This window comes from Rhinolophus sinicus, linkage group LG02 (genome assembly GCF_036562045.2).
Source record: "Rhinolophus sinicus isolate RSC01 linkage group LG02, ASM3656204v1, whole genome shotgun sequence".
Lineage (NCBI taxonomy): Eukaryota > Metazoa > Chordata > Mammalia > Chiroptera > Rhinolophidae > Rhinolophus > Rhinolophus sinicus.
Genome location: NC_133752.1, coordinates 197,302,035 through 197,322,347, shown reverse-complemented (window position 1 = coordinate 197,322,347; position 20,313 = coordinate 197,302,035). Strand labels below are relative to the sequence as shown.

General features: G+C 53.3%; 1 protein-coding gene across 1 annotated transcript in view; it reads right to left on the bottom strand.

Moving 5' to 3' along the window:
- Positions 1-326: 326 nt before the first annotated feature.
- The window catches only part of FBLN1 (fibulin 1), a 76,945-nt gene continuing 56,958 nt past the window's right edge, over positions 327-20,313 (bottom strand). Inside the window, exon 17 of the mRNA XM_019739265.2 lies at positions 327-1,130. Coding sequence (XP_019594824.1) covers positions 991-1,130 — 140 coding nt within the window. The 3' untranslated portion in view covers positions 327-990. The remainder of the gene's footprint in view (positions 1,131-20,313) is intronic.

Sequence of the window (20,313 nt, the reverse complement as noted above, 5' to 3'; positions counted from 1 at the left end):
CAGCCCACACTGGTCTCTCCTTCCTACGGAAGAGAATTGTTATTTCTCCCCAGCCATTTCTGGAGTGGATCAGAATGTCCACGAGGGACACAATCAGAAGCTAGAGCTCAGTGACTTGCCTAGCAGGGCTGGACATGGGCATGGAGTGTACTTGAGCTGTGCTCCTCAGATGGTGGGCATGGTACCAGAAATGGTGTGGGTGGCAGGCATTTCCAATTTACACACCGGGTCCCACCCCAGAACCTTGAGACAAAGGCCTTGGGGAACATTCCCAGGCCATTTGATAGTAGGGAATCCCTTTTTGAAAGACTTTCATGCACAGGCCATCAGGAGAATCACAAAACTGTTTATTTTCCCACCTACGATAAGAAAAGACGATGCAGGGAGCAGAGAAAACCCAGCCATTCTCCTGGTGATCATATGCGGCCACACACAAACAACAGGCTGTGTCTTTACCAAGGGGTTTTTCTGTTTCAACGGACAGCAGTTTATCTTCCAAGTGCTCCCCAAGGCATTGTGTCATGCTGCTCTGGGCAGAATTTACCATACCTACTAGTCTACAGCGGCCGTGTTCTTAGACTTGGGCATACAAAATCTGATTGGCTAAAAAAGTACCAAATGTCAAAATTCATACAATCAGGACAAAAACTGGTCTTCTCTTGGCATTTGCACGAGCTAACCCCTGAAAAATGTCTTTCTTTCCTTGGTCCTTAGCAATGCCCAGCATACAGGGAGCAAAATTTAACTGTTGCACTAAAAATTAGGCAAGGTTTTCAACCAAATAGTTGAATAATTAGACTCATTTAAACACCAAAATACATCAGATGGACTTATTCATCTGGCCCAGCTTAATACATGCCTGCCTAACACTACAAACAAATACATAAAAATCAAGAAATGTCTGGGTGGTACAAACAGGGACAGGGTACAGTGGTTGGCAGCAATGACTTGGCCTGGAAGTGCAGACTTGGCTGCTCCGTGGCCCCACCTTCAGAACCAGTACTCGGAAACGAAGATGTGGACATTGACGACATTTCGGTGGGACACCACACCCCCGACGACATAGTTCATCTCTAGCTTCAGGACAGCATGAAACGGGCCCACGATGGGCCGTACTTGGCGCACCACCCCTGGGGAGAGAGCAGAATGTGTTCTGGAAGTTAGCAAGGGCTGTAATAACATAGAGATCTGGGAAAGGATTTCCCTGGAGGAATTTCAGAGCTATAAGGGGCCTTAGACCTCATCAGATCCCACACTGAGCCAGATGCTTGAATCCCCATTATAGCATCTCCCTCTAAGTGGTCATCCCGGGCTCCATTCTACCTCCAGAGATGAGTGACAATGAGCTCGTTACAGTCTTTCCATTGTGCGCAGCTTGGACTGTGCGGGAATCTGTGTGGCAGGTTTTGCAATCAGATGGCTCTGGGGTCAATGCCAGCTCCTGCTTGCTCCCAGCCCAGGTTTCTTCCTCTATCACTATCTCCCTGACAGAGGACTTAAGAGCCTAGGAAAGGGCCTGGCATGAGGTAGATGCCCAGTAGACACCTGTCCCTCGAGTAGAAACAAAGCAGGTGTGAGCCTCTTCCCCGTCATACTGAGGATTGCAGTGGGGTCCTAGAATCTTTTTATCTGAGCACAAAAGTTCCAATTCCCCATGGCACATACCCCTGGATCCCTCGTTCTCCATACCTCTGTGGAGGGTGACACCTCAACTCATTGTTCAGTGTTTGTGGTAATAGGTGAGTAAGAGGCGGCTTGAGGGACAAGGCCTTGGAGTGCATCCAGCCCGAGCAGCAGAGATAGGCCAGCACAATCAGAAGGAGGACAGGTGACAGAAGAAAGACAAGTGTGAGTTCTGGGGAAGCAGAAATCTGCTATGAAGCTGCTGGGGTGGCAGGGAGTTCTGCCTGGTCCAGGGTAGAGACCAGGCGAAGGCCATGACTGGCGCCTCTCCTGCTGGGGCTGAGTGCAGGTCGCAGACAAAGCTCAGCTGGGTCGGGGTAGAAGAGGGCGCAACCCCAGGCATTCTGCAGATTCGCAGGGGAGCAGGATTGGGTGGTAAGAGCGGACTCCGTAACTCTGCCCAACCTGTGCCTGGTCAGGTCCTGCTGGCCCCGCCTTGCCTCTGCAGGGCACCCAAAGGCTCACGAAGAGAATTCTCCTGCACTGTGGGATGAGACAGGCGGGGCTAAGGTGAGTGTTGTCATCCTGGCTAGACATGGAGAGACTACCGCCCTTTGCGGGCCTCGGGTTCCTCACTGAGCAAATGATGCCATGTGATGCTGTGCTTCTGTCCTGCATGATCCAGACACCCCAGGACAGCATCTGCCAAAGATGTGAGGTCCAGGTGTGCAGGGCGACCTCCCCGCCAGACCTCCACATACACTTACGCATTCCTCAAAAAGCATGCGAGCTGTTCTCAGCGATGCAGAGAAAACTACCAGAATCCTGCTTTCAAAGCCGATGGAGGATCTAGATAAGGGCCGTGCTCTGATAGAAGGTGGCACATTGTCCAGCAGAGGCCAGAATGGAGGTGAGGAAGGCTGGGGGCATCAGGAGATGCTTCCTGGAGGAGGTGGCCCTCCGTGCAGGGGAAGCCTGCAGGCTGATCCCCAGTGCTTGGTGCAGAGCAGGTGCCACCACCAGCTGCTGACATTTATGAAGGAACCACTCCAAGGTCCCTCCTGCTCTGACAGTAGGACTTGCCCAAAGTCCCAGGGCGCCGGGTATGCTGGAACTGCTCAACAGCCGGCGCTCTGGTTGGACCATATGACAATTTCTGTGGCTGGTTTCAAGCTCCCAACGAGAAGTCACTGAAGGCGGGGTGGGAAGAGAACATAATCGGGTTCCTGCACACCACTGCCAGGGGCTCGCGAAGAGCAATGGAGCCTGCAGCCCCCACCACTGTTAAGAAACAGCCAGCCACTGTTTCCTGGTCAAAGGGCTGCTTCCGAGCTGGTTTCCACAAGCAGCCCTGCCGCAGACTTAGGAAATGTGCAGGGTGGCATTGTCAGGCCGTGGGTGCCCGCCTGACATGCAGCAAGGGATCAAGGAGACTGAGGGGTCGCAAAGGCCTTGTGTACCAGTGGCTCCTTCCCCGTCAAAAGCACCAAGTTCATGCTCAGAAGGGGAATTTGGGCGCGCCGTCCCCCCTTTCACTCCTTGGTCTTAGGTTTCAAAAGTGAAATGCCCAGCAGCCGGGCTGGAATTCCAGGCTATTCTAAGCAAACAAGGGCTTTAGCTCTGATGGAGAGATAAGCACAGGCTTCTGCGGGCTGTCAGCACCCTTTCTCTGCCTCTGCTCGGCGATGACATTGCAGCTTTGTCCTGTTTGAACGCCCACGAACATCTTCAGCTCCCGGCTAGAGACGTGGGCTTGTCACCACCCTGGGTTAGCCAGAGCCCCCTGATGACCGGGCCACTCCTGCCTGCCCCTCCCTGGGCACAGTGTGGGCCGGGGTTGGTGTGGGCTCCCCCTGCCCCATGTGGGGTGCATGCCCCCATGCTCTCCTGCCCGCTCTGTGCCCCCGTCAACATCACCTTCTTCTCTCTCCAGGTCTGAGGCAGACAGCGGCGCCCCCCAGCCTCAGTGGCCTGGGTTACCTGCTGACTTCACCCATCCCAGGGGCAGAAAAGGTTATTACTGAGCTTCCAGTGCTCCGAGGGGCTCAGAAGGCTTGAAGGAAAGAGGGGGAGGCTGGGGGAGCCTGAGGCCTATGTTAGAACAACAGAACAATGGGGGTGGGGAAACACTTCCGCAAGCCACAATCGGATATATATTTATTTCTATATATTATTATTATATTTAATATGTCATATAATTAATATAGAATGTAGAAATATATAATATAATTATAAATACAGAATATGTATTCTAACTATATAATATAAATCTTTATTTAAATATAGTCAAATCTAATTTATATATAATAATTACATAATAGTGATACACTAGATTATATAATGTATTTTAAATTTATATAAAATTTTATGTGTATCTATATATTTTATATAAATGTATATTAATTTTATATAAAATGTGTAATATATATTATTACTACATGAGCTATATTATAAATTTATATATATAAATAAATATTACAAAATGTAAATAATTATATTACACACACACACATTTAAATAAACACTCTTTGCTGCCTGTGGGAGCTTTAATGGCATCAACAGTTCAAACGCACAGAAGTTTCTGGGCATATGTGTGTGTGCCAGGCCCTGGGCTACGTAAGTACGGGGAGAAAATGATGGGCTGTCCCCGTTGGGCTCAGTCTGGGGACAGAGAGGACAGAGACAGTGCTAAGGCAGCGAGCCTGACTGGGGGACAGGAAACAGTAGTGGTACGACCCCAGACGAGTTATTTAACCTTTCGGAGTCTCAATTTCCTCTTCTATGAAACAGGGCTTCAAAATAGCCACCTTCAAAATCAGAAACCAACACCCGACATCCTTCTTCCCCTCCCTCAGAAATGACCACTGGATATTAAGAAGCATTCCACTGTTTAAATGTGACCTGCTTTTCAGTTACAGTACGGCTGAATTCCTGCACGCCTGGAAAATAGAGCAAGAGTTAACTATTTCTACGGGGTTGTTTTTCAAATTTTACGAGAAAGGAAAGCTCTGAATGTGTAGAAAACGTTTGTATCTAAATACGTCCTATATTGTATTGAAGGGCACTTCACAAGCCTTGTTTCTATGACAGCCAAAGACCAGAACCCACACTGTTGACGAATTGTTCAGACTGTAAACAGCTAAATGATGAGACAAAAGGCACTCGCAAGGAAGCAAAGGGCTGGTTAGTGAAGAGGGCACTGGGAAGGGGCGGAGGAGACAGGCGATGGGAGGCGGAATTTCTGCTGCAGGTCATATCCACGGCCTGGTTTTCTCAGCATCTTTGCATTTAACAAGAAAAATGACTAAGGCAGACCAATAGGCATGCTGCAGGGGTAAGCAAGAAATCGCATGAGTGCATGTAGCAGGAGCTCAGGGGTGTGCCTCCCTTCCCGCCCCCCACAACCAGCGTCTCCATCCCTCCCCTTTAACCTGAAGTTCATGCTGAATCTCACATCCATCCATAACCCTGGTCAGCCCAGGGGTCCCTTTCCCAGGCCACGCCCATTCAGTGGACCCGACCACTACTTCTCCAGGCTCACCACACTCCTGGAGCTCTGGTTGGATGGACACGTTCCCTCCATTCCCAGGTTAGTTCGAGCTTCAGTTCCCCCTCCTCGTCTTCACCTTGACTGAACCCAGGCTTTCTCCTGATATCACTTCTTTTTTCACAGCTTTCTTATCCATCATCCATCCATCCATCCATCCATCATCCATCCATCCACCCACCCACCCATCCATCCATCCAGCAGAGGGGAAGTTTAAGGAAGATTCTACAAAGGAATTGACTTTTAAATTGGATTTTGAAGACTAAGTAGGAGCCTAGGAAGCAGGAAGGACATCTGCAAACCCCAAAAGTATGATGGTTCAGGCCAGTTCTGGGAACAGTGTTAATTCTGCAGAGAGATGGGCAGGTGAGTTTGAAGAGGTGAAAAGGACTGGTCCAGGGACCTCACATCTCACAGAACCAGGAATTTGGGTCTGCAGCCTCCTGGCTTCCTCCCCACCACCAATTCTAGGCCAGCGTTCTTTTACAACCGCCACCAACCTTCCTGGTGCAGGAAACGAGAGGGAGGAAGGAAGGGGAACATTGCTGCCCATCTGTGGCATCACAAACATTGGAAAGCCTCCACCAGGCGTCCAATTCCACCCCTGCACTTGATTCCACAGACATGAAGTTGGTGTCTGCCACGTGCCGGGGACTGGGGACTGGCTGGACTGCTTATATCCTCTTTCGTGAAGCCTCCCCAGCCTTACGTTGGGTCAGCTGGTACCTGGTCTCCCTTGGCTGGAACACCAGTGGCATCTGCCCACTGCCGGGAACCTTCACAGTCGGCTCCTGCTTTAGGGGCAGGTCTGCATTACGCTCCTTTTTGCCCCCTTGTCCCCAGCCTGGGGCCTGGGGCAAGATGTAGCAGGAGCTCCGTCAAGATTATTGAGAGGGATGAAGGCAGAGGAAGAAAGAAGAAGAGAGACAGGGAAGGAAGGAGACAAGAAAGCAGCAGCATCAGTCCTTGAGGCCCCCACAATCTAGGGGGAAGCTGAAACTTTGTCCTAAAGGATGGGGGGTTGGGGGGAGGGGGGAGGCACTAAAGCCTCTGAGTGAGGGCAGTTTTATTTGGAATGACCATTCTTGCAGCAAAGTGCAGGAGGAAGGGCGGGGGCTTTCCATCATGTCTGCCTCGTCCATTTACCCGTTGAGTGTTTACCTCCCCAGCTTTCTAGAGCCCCAGGGGGCAAAAAAAAGGGCATGGTGCTGAGTTCAACTGTTAATCTTCCAAATCCTCGTCCTTGGCATTTCTGCTTCGGGTCTCAGACACTGCTGGTATTCCTCGGCGTGTCTGTGCCTCTTAAAGATATAATTAAGCCTTTTTTTTCCCTTTGAAAAATGTAGGCCCCCTCGGGCCGTTCACCTTCATGTCTCCTCTGCTTGGTAAATTGCAGCTGATGTGTGGGGGATCACGGAGCCTGAACACAGAGCACACGAGTGCAGTGGGGACCTTCATCGCCTCTTGGGGCCTGTGCCTTGGATTCCGGGGCCCTGAAGCTATCCCCAAGCTTCTCGTGCTTCAGGCTGCACGGGACTGTCCATCAGTTGTTTGAAAGGAAGAAAACTACCTACTGGGCGCTCTGCAACATGAGACACCGATCTCTAACGAGACCTGGAGTCACAGCCTGGGGTTCCTATGTCGGTTCCTCACTGATCGGCTGTGTGACCTTGTGCAAGTCGCCAAGCTTTCTGAAGTTCAGCCTCAAACTCAAAAGTCCTGTGAGTCTAAACTGACAGAGTGTAATGGCGTGAACACGGTTGTCAAGGAGGATTTTAACAAGAAGATGAACCAAGAGACCGTGCAATATCTCATGCCTGTGGAAATGACCTGTGCTTCAAGGACAGAGATTCAAGTTGGAAAAGGCATAAGAAAACCACCTGCCAACATCATAAAAGCAGCAAGGGGCTATCACTGTCTGAAATCACGTTACAGGGGCATTTGTCTTCTCGCCTATCACCAGTCTCCCCACTGCAATGTAAGTCAACGATACTGTTTCTCTGGGCCACTCCTGTATTCTGGCTCTTGGAACACAGTAGGTCTTTGCACCTACTTTGTCCCTGACCCACAGGAGTCACTCAACCAACAGTTGTTCAATGAATGAGTGAACTAAAGTTCAAAGCATTAAGCACAATTTATAAAGTTGAAAATTATCACCCAGAAATCAAAGTGTTGGCAAAGAATGGACGATAGCTGCAGGTCACTGAGGTTTCAGGTGTTGACTACCTGAAAGGAGAAAGCCACAAACGAGAGCCAGGTCTCACTGTCTGGCCTCCAGGGCCCTCACACAGAACCACGAGCAGTGAGGAAGGTGGAGTGTGGGTCTGTGTGGACAAGGTTCTGGAACGGAGAACCCGGGAGCTCAGAGGAGACCCACGTGGTCTCACCAACACAAACATGATGGGCAACTGGGAAGAAGCCAATCATCACCCTCATCTCGGTGAATTTTCCTTGACAGAAATAACGATCCCTGTAGGCTAGGATTAATAACACAGACCAAAGGCAAAGAGGAAAAATCAAAAACACAAAGAAATACCATCCATATCTACAAAGCAAAGCCAAAGAACTAGAGCATGGATGGGCTGGGAAGGGGGTGCTCAGCAGGGAGAGGGGGAGAAGTCGATGGGCCCCATGTGTCCACTACTTCACTCAGTCCTCACCACGGTCCTAAGGAGGAAGGTGACCCCCTTCCTCTCACTGGGGAGAAGAAGGAGGCTCTGAGCGCTGCATGTCCCCGGCCACACAGCTCACAGGGGCATGGATTCCGTCCAGACACGACTGACCCCAAAGCCCAGCTCTCCATCCCACTGCACCTCCTCCCTCCTCACACGGCGATGTGATGTGGAGGAAATTTCCAGAACACACTGCCCTTGACTGAGTCATAAATATAGGGCCACAGTGGCAGAAAGGAATTATGGAGGAATCGCATCAGTAATTGGCAGTGAAGGAACTGAGTTCCTGAAACCCTGTCTTCGCCTCTCGCCCTGAAAAACACCCAGGCTGGAGCTGGGAAGGAAGGGGGACAGGTGTCTGGGCTGCATATTTAAAATACCAACTGTCACTCAACATGTCCCAGCAAAACTCATCATCCGTATTTCTTGATTGTTATAAATGTGCTCCCTGTACAGGTCTTCTGTGAGCTAAACCAGACAGTTTGGACGGGGCCACTGCAAGTAGCTGAGGGAGAGTCAACCCCCAGAGTCCACGTTTCCCCTTAAGGAGAAATATGGCAAGAACTGTCAGCTTTGCACAAAACCTTCCAGCCTTCGTCCCTGACTGGCAACTAACATGTCTACCTCGCTTTGTCATTATGAAACCTGCTCCCGTCTGCTGTCTCTTTTCCCCTCATCTCCACGTAGTTGTCCATGGTTCATGGAGGAGGGCGCGAGGCTCAGCGTGGAGAAGTGAGTTCTGAACCCCAGGAGCCAGTAAGCAGCACACCAGCCCTCAAACCCAGCTCCTGGGCCACTGCCCCTTCCACCAAGCTGCGTGGCCATGCAGAGGAAGAGAGAGAGGCCTGGGCGGTGTTCCGGAAGGGAGATGCTGCCGTCGGATGTTAACCAAAAATGTGACTGGGACAGGAGGATAAGAAGTCCTTTCCTCGGCCTCTGTGTGTCCCCCACCTGGATCAGCCCCCACTCACCTACATGCTGGGGTCCCTCCCTACCCCCCAAACTCATCAGCCCATTCAAATCCCTCCAGACGCCCCCAGATGAGCAACTCACACATCGTCCCACCCTCTTTCCCCAAACCCACTGCCCTTCTCTGAGCCCCTGAGAACTTGGCCTGGGCCGCTGGCCTCCACCCCCACATTCAGTCATACTGGGGCTGCTGAACTCCATTTTTAAGAATGTTTAGACTCTCCTCTCTGCTCCACGCCCCACCTGCCTCAGGCCAGGCCTCCTCTTCTCGGCCTGAATGCTTACAACACCACCGTCCTCTTCACCCCGCACCCCATGCACCCTCCCCCTGCGGCCAGAACCAGGTTTCTAGAATGTAAACCTGATCCCAGGGTCGTGTTGTGGCTCTCCTGAAAACTCTGCTGATTCCCACCCCAGCCCCGGCTCACAGCAGGTAAGGCGCAGCGTGATGAGGCCCCCGCCGCCCTGTGAGCCTGGCTTCTCGGCACAGTCTGTGCTCCAGGCATGCTGTACCCGTCGCAATGCCCCCAAGATGAGCCAAGGCCGTGGGAGGGCGGGATGAGCACAGGCTCACCAACTCAACTTGACTTAGAATTAAGGACCCGGGAACCCCAGAGAGAGACAAGCCCTGCCCTCTGCTTTCCAGGCTTTCCGGCCACACTGCCTCCTTCTTTAGTGGCAATTAAGGCCCCGAGGGATTAAGAGGCCTCTGGCATGAAGCTGGTGAGTGTGGAAGGGGCACCCCAAACCCTACGTCTGCCAGTTGGAGCTAGTGCACTCTCTTCTTTATTCACTTGGCAAGCATGGCGCACTTGCTCTGGGCATGTCCTGTGCTGGGGCCACAAACATTGACCAGCGCCAGCCTGGGTCCTCATGGAGCTCTCGGCCCGCGGGGGAAGGCAGACACAGATGGCGGGGCAGCAGATGCCAGTAAAGGAGAACAAAGGTACTTCGGGAGGTGAGGGAGAAACGCTCACCCCAGACCAGGCACCGGGCACTCATGGAACCTTCACCAAGGAGTTAGTCTTGAGCTGACGTTTGAAAGACAAGGTGGCCTGGCAGGAAATAGGCTGGGGGAGTGGCTCAGACATGCAGAAAAATGCAGAGGCAGAGAAATTGCCAGACTGCGCTGGACCTTGAAGAGTAGGACACTGCCCTGCCCAAGGTCACACACATGAGTCCTAACCTGCTGCATGCACTCTTCAGTCATGCCCCTGAGCCTGGAATCTCCTCTGTGCCTCAGTTTCCTCATTTGGAGAATGGGGACAATCACCCACAGGGCTGTATGAGGAGCATATATGACATGTGGAAGAGTGGCTGCCACACAGCAAAGGCCACCGGAGGTTAGCTGTTAATTTGATGACTGGTCGTCGGGACCTGCTACTTGGGGTTCTCAGCCTGGACCACAGATTGACCATCCCTGGCAGCACCCATGTGGAAACACCCGACATCTAGGCTGAAGGAAGCGCCCTCCATGATAGTGGGTGACAGTCAGTGTCTGGGAGCTTTCCAGGTGAGGCCCTCACAAGATTCCTATCATCATCATTTTTTTTTTAAATAATTTTGCACAACATGCCTCTGCTCCTGTTTCGCTAAAACACTTCAGTTTTTTTAAAAAAGAGTAATTTATGGATGTGCCCGGTGATATCAAAGGCTTTTCAAAAAGTGCATCACTGCGGTAGTGAGGGTCACAGATCATCCTGGCTGGACACAGACGACCCCAGGAAAACCTCAGGCGGGAGGTGCCGAGAGGCTGCTCGGGGCTGTAACCCTGGGCGACCCTGGGAGTCAGCAGTGTGTGCGATCCTGCAGTGAGCCGGGTTCTGGGCCTGGGTGACTCCTGGGGGTGTGCTGTGTGCACGCGTGTGTGTGCGCGTGTGTGTGCACATGCCTGTGCGAGAAAGACAGACAGACACTGATAGAGGGAGGCGTTGCACGATGTGCGCCTTTTAGGCTCTTGCCTCCAGGAATTCACAATTGGTGGAAGAGCAAAGTCAAGCAAAATCTCACATTGCCCTGGCTATACACCCTTCTCACGGGCCTGAGCACTTCTCTGCTCCATCCACAGCAGAACTTCTAGAAGGAGTTTCCCAGCACCGCCTCGAGCGCTCCCAGTCTAGTGAGTCTCTCCTCCACCTGCTCCATGGAGATGACCTTGCCAAGGTCACCAACAGTCTGCGTGTTGCTGAATCTGACGCTGAGCCCTCGGTCCTCATCTGACTGGACTCTGAGCAGTGCTGACAGGGTTCACTGCCTTTCCTGGAAGTGCCTTTTCCTCTTCCAGGCCATCAGGGCTCCAGGCTCACTTCCTCATCTCCAGGACCTCTGAGCACCATGGGGGTGGCGCTGCGAACATGTGTCTCTGGCCTCCTCCCCTCTGTGTACTCACACTCCCTTGGTGAGCTCGTCTGGCCTCCGGGCTCTATCACCCACATCCTTACGTCTCCCAGACTCAGTTATTCCACGGCGCCTCGCATGGGTCTCTAATAAAACACCTCAAACTGAGTGTCCGAAGTGAACTTCCCGCCTCCCCAGAAGCTGCCATGTCACAGCCGTCCCCGTCTCAGCTCATGACAACTTCAGGGTTAACCTCGACTCCACACCCAACTCACCAGCGAAAGCTGGCACTACCTGGCACTTACATCCAAATCTGTGTACTGCTCACCCCTCTTGCTGGAGCCACATGGCCAAAGCCATCAGCCCCTCCAGCCTGGACCACTGTAACAGCCCTCAGTGTCTCCTTGCTTCTAGCCTCACCGTAGCACCCACATGGAGCCGTAAAAACATTGAGTCATCTCACCTATCTCGGAACCCTTACGTGGCCCCCACCTTGCTCACTGCAAAAGCCAGAGGCACTCCAGCAGCCTCGGGACCCTTCCTGATCAGCCACCACCTCGTGTCTCTGATCCAGCCACACGGACCTCCTTGCTGCAGTGTGAACACAGCAGGCTCCCCTCTGCCCCAGGGACTTTGCATGTTCTCTCTTCCTCCAGATTTCTGTATGGTTCATTTCCTCAGCTCCTGGGGCTCAGGCAAATGTCTCCGACCCCCAGATTTAAAGTTGCTCCTCCACCTCGCACCATCTCCTGCCCTCTGAACAGCACTCGCTATCAGCAGACAGTGTATATGTTATACTTGTTTCTTGTCTGCTCTTACCCTCTGGACTAAAACATGTATGAGGTAGGGATTCATGTCTGTCTCTGTGTTGGTTGATGCTGCAGCTCCTAGAGCGGGTCCTGCCTCCAAAGGGACACCCATTGTTTGCTGAAATAATGGGTATGATGAGAGTTCTGGAAGAGGCTCAGCCAGGGCACTGTGGGAGCACAAAGGAAGGAGCTGCACACACTGCCTGTGGAGGCATGTGACTGGAGGTGATGGCTGAGCTGGGCTTTGAGGGATGAATAGGAGTTCACCAAGAGGAGAAGGAGGAGAATGTCATGGTTAAAGTGCAGAAGAGGAAGGCTCTGGGTCCTGGCCCTGGATGATTGCCGTTCACTCCGCTGCAGGTCCAGCTCGAGCATGGACAGGAGCAGGGATGCTTCCAGCGCTATTCCCCGTGGTCTTCCCCGTGTCTCGCTCCAGGGGCCTTGGGGACTATGCCCCACTGAACCCCACCGAGCCCTCTGAGAGTCCAGTCTGAACCCGGGGGCTTCCTGGGGGGACCACCAGCTATGTGACTGGGGTGACCTCTGAGAATTTCTGCGTCAGTGAAATTGGGGTCGAGAGCCATCTTCACAGGGCTTGGGAGGGACAAGAGTGGCCATTTCAGAGTGGTCACATGTCAGGCACAGCGCTGGGCCGGACACTGTCAACCCCATCTCTGCTCCAAGGAGCACAGCACAGGGGGCACAAAAAGTGTTTGTACCCTGTCATCCCCTCTCAGAGATGCCCTCCTGCCCATTTCTCCCACCACCCTCAGTGACACGACCAGCCGCAAAGTAGTCAGGCCGCAGCCCATTGTGGGCCTGGAGGCGGCGGGGCCGTCACCCTGGGAAACCACTTGGCTGCTGGCCAGGGTGTGGCCCCAGGGTGACAGCGCTGTGCCTCCCGGAGAAGAGAAAGTGCCTAATCCCTGGGATTTGCCGTGAAAGCCGGGACAGGGCCAATCACTCATCACCCGGCAGGGACGGCCGTGCTGTTGTTTTTAGGTGGAATTTCTGAATCTCACTCATAATGTGTACTGATCCCGGGCCAAGCTTTCCGAATCAGGCTGCAGGATGGGGTCAGCAGCACATGTTTAACCCCTTCAGAGGTAATGATTTTAAAGAAGTGATCTGGGCCCTGCTAGCTGGTATGACTGATGGTGACAAAGCCAGATGGCTGGGCAAGCGAGCTCTTTTCTTGACTGAGGCCGTGCCTGGCCAGGGACAGAGGCACAGCTCAGCTGCTATCTTCACTCACAAGCTCTTGTACCCAGGTTGTTGTGTACGGTTGACCAGGTTATGCATTGCACACAGACTTGGCTGTGAATGCCGTGTTTCCCCGAAAATAAGACCGGGTCTTATATTAATTTTTGCAGCAAAAGGCGCATTAGGGTGTATTTTCAGAGGATGTCTTATTTTTTCACGTACAACAATCTATATTTATTTAAATACAGTCATGTCATCTTCTTCTCTGGAACATCGTCATAAAGTACTAAATGCGTCTGTCTGGCTAACAATCTTAACTGGGGCTTATTTTCGGGGTAGGTCGTATTTTCAGAGAAACACAGTGGTACCCTCCTAGGGTTTTGCAGTGCACAACCTATTCAACTGTACGTAGCAGCCCTGCCACACATCACTTCTCTCTCCCTCTGAAACATTAACAGGGATGGAGCCATCCCTCAAAAACAAGCACTTTCAGCTTCAGGACCTCAGATGGCAGGACGCTAGGGAAGCTAGCAGGCAACTTCTTAGAAGCAGGATCTGTGGCTTAGGCATTAATTTGTCCCCACCTCCCTCCTGGCATGGAGTAGAAACCCAGGATGTTATTATTGACTGAGTGAGAAAATTCAGGGATGGCAGGACCTGGGAGGCATGGCCTCCACCATCCTGCTTCAGTGTGGGCCTGACTCGCCAGCTCAGGCCACACGACATAACTAGTAAATAGCTCCCAGGTAGCTGGAGACACCTGGGGACGAACCATCCTGGCACTGCCCTGTGTGCTTCATTCTGGCCTGTTGTCCCCTCAGGGGGCTCCAAGCTCTCACCAGCAATCCAGCTTCAAATGGTACCCTCACCGCAGCTTATTTATTCCCCTAAGGACTTACCAGATGTGTTAAAACATGTATACTCCTCTGGGGCTCGTAACCCGACAGGGCTAGTATTACATGGCAATTTTACTGAGAAGAAAACTGAGGCTCAGAGAGGTTATGTGACCTGCCTGAGGTCACACAGCTAGAAACAGAGAAGAATCAAGCCCAGAACGTCTTCCCCCAAGATCGATGCGTGAACAGCAGGAGCAGAGACTCAATTGCGTTTTGCCCCCAAATGGTCGCATGAGTCATTGATCTTTTTCAAATGGGAAACTTGAAATAGAGGAGTAATCCTTATACACTCGGATGAAATTTAGAATGTCATTTCAACATGTAAAAGAGTTTAGTTATCTCTAAGAGGGAGAGGGAGGGGAGGTCCCGTAGGAGGGTGTTGGCACTGGTCAATTTCAGAGGCCCCCACATCATGCTCAGTGCAGACAGCGTGGGAAATGGGCTCTGTCAAGCCCCTTTTCGTGGAAGGGCTTTGGGTGCCCATTAGGATCGACATCCTGCACACCTAGGAGCTTCCACATAATCGGCTCATCTAATTACATTAATTGGCGTCAGTAATTAGGGCCCATCCCTCCTAAACCTAATGTAGATAACCATCTCCAAGGGGGGCCGGTCAACCATCAGTCTGCATTCACTCAGACCTTCCTGAGCGCAGGACTGGCTGCCCCGGGGCCAGCTAGTGAGGACAGGAACCCTCGGTCTCTCAGGGACCCAGGGGCCCTCAGAGCCACCTGGGGAGTGACCGAAAACAGACTTGGGTCTTGCACACCTCTCCGCCAACTGCAGCTCTGACTCGCTGGCTGTGGGACCCCAGGCCAGCCCTTCATTTTCTTCTTATATAAACAGTGATGCCAGCCTAGCACCCCTGGCTGTTGTCCCACGAGGCCACGCAAGGATCTAACAGTGCAGAGCCTGCGAAGAGCTCTGTGAATGGGGAGAGTGAATGCACATGGGGACACCAGGCGACTCGTCCACTCCTAAGTGAGCTGTGAGCAGAATCTCCAAATCCTGTCCCTGGGCCCAGGATGGCCTTGGTCTGGGACACGAGGCCAGGCCTTGATACTACAGGGCCATCTTTCCTCCACGCCAGTGAGTACGAAACACCTCAGAAATCAAACCCTGTGGGCATACACACTTGTTCCTACCCCCACGAACACATACACCTAGATATACCCGCATACACTCGGCCCCACCTAAACTCACACACACACTCCCTCCATATACACTCACATACACGCACTCAGCTCCGTGTGCACACTGAGTCAGCCCGGAGGGCTTTCCCAGAAACAAGTTGACAAAATGGAGTAGGGTCTGAATTTCTGTTCAGATTTGCAGTCGTCATTAAAGCACATTTCTGGCCAGAGAAGACTGCCTAGCCCGGGGCTTCCACGCGGCCAGCATGTGTGAGCAAGAGCGGTCGGCACCGGCCTGATGAAGCAGCAGAGCGATGTTCCAGGGCCCCGTCCACCTCCCTCATGGTGGTGTTTAAACCGTAAAGACTTGAAGCGCTTCCTTACTCACAAGGGGAGGGGGCCCAAGACCCCAGACCCAGTGGCCCCTTGCAGCCTCTCCTCTCGCCCTTGCTGGTGCATTCTGGATGCTCGGCAGCACCAAACTGCACCGTGCCCTGGGCCTGCTGCCCCTGGGCCGCGAGTGCCTCTGTACCTGGCTCAGTCCTGCCTGGCTGTCAGGACCCAACACTTGCATTACCTCCTACAAGAAGCCTCCCTTGATTGCTCCGTGAGGTCAAATGGTTTGCCCGTCCTCTGCACGTCCAGCACATTGCATGTGCTGTTAGAAGGGTCTGGGTTGGCGTCTGTCTCCTGCACAGGGCTGGCAGATCCCGAGGGCGTGGGATGTGTGTCTCTCAATGATCTCAGCCTCCCCAGAGCCACCCCAGGCTGGGCTCACAGGGGCTCGGAGTGTTTCTTGGAATGCCAGGAAGGGTAGGTGACGGGGCAAGGCAGCGGGTGGGCAAGACTCAGTGGGAACCAGGGGAGGGAGTAGAGCGAGAGCTGGCATGTGTGTGTGTGTGTGTGTGCACGTGTGTGCACGTGTGTGTGTGTGTAGCATGTGGTCACGAGAGCACATAGCCCAACCTGCATTTGACACTGGGCGGGAAGGTCCCTGGGTCAGTGTAGAGCAAGTGTGACGGTAGTCTGAGCCCCGGGACACTGGGATGTTACAGTTGACAGCTGCTGACCTGCACTGGCATTTAAGTTGAGGGACTGGGCAAGACTTGGGTTGTCACTGGACAGTTCCTATAGGGATGGTTGTCTCGAAGCTTCAAGGCCACCTCTTTATAAGTAAAGACCCCTTTCAAGTCTATATGGCCAAGGGGGGAGGTTCAAAACACCACCGTGCAGAGGAAGGGGCAAAGTCCTGAAATGCCCTCTGATTCTTCACCTGGCCAACGGCAAGCCAGCCCAGGTGCCATCTCCGCCCTGTAGCCTGCCTTGATTTGCCCAGGCAGGGGCCTCAGCATCTCTCACTGCACCCTCCTGTCACTCTCTGGGGACTATCATCCTCCCCAGAGGCAGAGACTACATCCTCTTCACGCAGCACATAGTAGGAGCCCAAGAAGCACCGTGGAATGGATGAGGCAGTTAACTGACTAGTCACAGTGCCCTCCAGGCCTGTGCGCCCCTTGACCGCTGTGATTCCCCACAGCTCCAGGGCTGAAGTTCTCCCCAAGCCCGACCACAGAGGCGCGAAGCCAGTGGGGCAAACCTGAGCTCCTTGCAGACCTTCTCCCCTAGTTAATCAGAACTGCAAGAGAGGCTGCTTGTAGAGACACTGCCCATCTGAACCTGTTACTTCCAGCTGAATGAAAGCAACATGAAATATACATTTGTCTATTTCCAGGATCCCTGAAACTGTAACACAGGAACTAGGGAGCTATTACCTGAAAGACCCCTTCTCCAAGTATCCCCATTACAGCCGGTACCCTGCAGAGCGAGGAAGGAATCAGAACTGGATGAGGAAGGCTTTGTACTGGCCCGAGAATACCGGGGCACTAACAGAGCACTTTCGCACAGATTGAAAATGCATTTTTATTTCTTGCTGACAGCTGGTTAAAGAGGAATGCGATGACGGCTGGGACGGCTGTCCAGCACTTCACAGGCCCAGCCCTGCTCCAGAGCTGCCCTTATCCCCGCTAAGACCTGGGTTTTAGAGGACACATTAGGGGAAGGCCTGGCCCTTTTTAGGTTCTTAGTCCACTCAGGGCACTTTTTTCTTCTTTTGTTACTGGTGGGGTGGGGGTGGTGGTGGAGAATGAATGCGGCTGCCTTGTGGTCCTGGAGGCTTGTACACTATTTTCCTGGGACACCCAAACTCTTAGCAACTTTGCTCAAGCAGCGCCAGCCATCTGTGGGCTTCAGCTCTGGGTGTTTGGGGAAGACGGGGCTCTCGGACCACTCTGCCCCCCAGACTAAGTGGTCTCGGGCAAGCCTCCTGCCCTCTGTGGCCCTCATTCCCTCATCCAATAATGCAGATACACCCCCACATCACAGGGTTGTGGTGGCGATGAAACACCTGCTTCTGGCACCCACTAAGTGTTAATTGCTCCTTCATATGCATTGACACTCAGCTCAGACCACACCTCTTCCAGGAAGCCTTCCCGACCCTGGCACCCAGTGTTGGCACAGGGCGTGGCCTAGAGCAGGCAGGTGTTCAGCTAACACCTGTGAGTAGATAGGTGTCTCTTCCCAGGTGCCGTAGGCTGCATGGGCCTGCATGCTGATTCTCAATGGGTAGGGAGCCACCTCCCAGGCCCTGCCAGGGCATAGCACGTGGGAGGCATGAACAGCCCCAGAGAACGCTTTTCCCGCTCCGCTGACATAAAGGTTTCTGTCTAAGACGTGTTTGAAATGAGAAGTGCACCCCTGAAAACAAGTTCCCAAATTCCCCGGGCCTGCTGGTTTTCAGTTACTCAGTCTCACGAAGCCATTTACTCAGTTCCCTCCCTCGCTCAAGGGAGACAACCCCGCCTGTCTTCACGGGTATTTGTGAGGACCAAGTGGGGACGCGGGAGTGAACAAGCTCAGCCACGACGGTTCTCAGGCTGCTCACACTGGGCTTGAGTCCAGCGGCAGAACAATCCATTGCGGGAGGACAGACCCGGAACCACAGCACACGCACATGTCCAAGGCCCGTGCATGCAGAATGGATACACCCAGAGGCCCAGAAGTTCCTGGGGTGCACAGAAGTTATTTGGGTTAGAAGAGGGGAGGCAAGAGGTGGGGTTAAGGAGACTGAGGGAAGAGACCCCAGGCAGAGAAATAAGGCAGCCACCAGCAGGTTTAGAAACAAGAGCCCAACCCGAAACACAGCCTGGGTCCCACCTCAGCGAGACATTGCCCGCTCTGGCCTTGGTCCTCCACCTGGGACATGGCAGACTCCAGGAACCCAACCAGGTGGGGCATCTTGCAAACACACTGAGAAGTGGAAGAGGCTGGGCCCACACAGGAGGCAGGACTACAGGCAGGGTGAATTCCCAAGAGCCAGCTTCGGCCCTCCCGCCTGCAGCGCCAGCCCGGAATTCCACAGACCAGGGCCGTGTGACCAAGCACAGTGAGAGACGGCTGCTCTGTCTCTGTGGCCTTAGCCACATTCCATTCCCAGGAAGCGGGTGGCACCTGTGGTCGCCTCTCACACTTGGGATCTGTTCCATTCCACTCTGCCTGATCACAGTGAGAACCCTGGCAAGCCCCTCGCCTCTCTGGGCCCTCCGTTTCCCCCTCTACAAAAGAAGGAGTTGGCAGAGGTGGTCTCCAGGACGCTATGACAGGCCAGAATTCTCTGCCCCAGTGGATAGGAAGCCAAGAAACAGAGCCTCCCAGGTGGTTCTGTTTGGAGTATAGATTTAGCTGGAAAAATGTGCTGGCGGGCACTGGGTCTGGGCCTGGCCACTGCCCAACCCTTTGTCTTGGTTCACCGCAGGGAGGAGTTAGCTGGGAGCCGAAGGTGCAAATACTACAGGGAACCCAACCCCAGGAGAGCTCTCAAAGGCTGCGGGGCTGGTCCCAGTCTCTGTGCACGCTAGCTACAGTGTCCTGTTTTCACGATCTGTGTACGAGGCCGTCTCCTCCCCTGCTGGAATGCAAAGCAGCACAGGTACCACCCTATCTCTGTAGCCACAGTGCCCGGCCCAGGGCTTGGTACAGGTGGGGGCTCAGGAAGGTTCCGATTCCAGCTCCTAAGGTTCCAAGCGGTTCTCAGGTTCCAGGGTGGCCGTGTCACAGCCTACCTGCAAGCCCAGCAGTGAGCACAGGACTGGCATGAGGGGGGTTTCTGCTTGTGAGTGTGGTCAGGCTGGTCGTCCCCCTCCCTCTGCGCCAGCACACACACAGGTGGGACAAGCTCTGACCCTAACTCCTTCTGCCTGTTCTCACCCCCAGGTGCCTGAAGGTCCCTGAAGGGTCTCTTCATCTACCAGTGGGAGATACTGAGGCCAGAGTGGGCAGTGACTCCAGGGCAAGCAGCACGTTTTATGACTGCTGACAACCACACATGGCATGCCCTCCCCTTGGAGCGAGGGTTAATGTAGCATTAATTGTAATTAACTAATTATTCCTGCTGCCAGCCAGTGAAGGAGGAGGCGGCTGGGGGTGGAGAGCCCCCAAATGACTCAGTCATGTTTACAACACGCAAACCCATTTAAGAGCTTGTAAAGTCGCTATAAATGGCTCTCTGGCAACAGGGAAATAACGATTCCCTGTCTCCAGCTGCCAGTTTAACAACGGTCGGGTTTGGGGCTTCAGGCATGGGGGTTCTAAGATCCAACAGCGCCACCTAGAGACCATGTTCCAAAACGCTCTGCTAGGGGTTAGGGGGGCAACTGTATGGATTCTGGTTCTGGTCAGGACCTCACAGAATCCAGGGCCTAGGAGACCCCCAAGCCCACTCCTCTCCTCCCCCCTTCACAGTGGGGAAACTGAGGCCCAGGTGAGGACAGAGCCTGGCCCTCGGTGGCTCAGCTGCTTTGAAAATGTTCAGAGTCTAAATCTAAGTCCCAAATGGCAGCTGTGATGGTTATCATGCCCCACGAGCTTAAATTCTTTAAAAGGTGACAGTTCAGGAAGGTACTGTGACCCAGTTTCCCAGATTCACCCGCTCTCTCCACCTGGACTCTGCTGCTGCCCTTCCCCTCCCTCTTCACCTGAAAACTCCTCTCAGCGGCCACCTCCGGTAACTTTCATCCACCCCGTCCGTCCTGCATGCGCCCAAGGCACTGTGTCTCCAGGGGGAAGGCT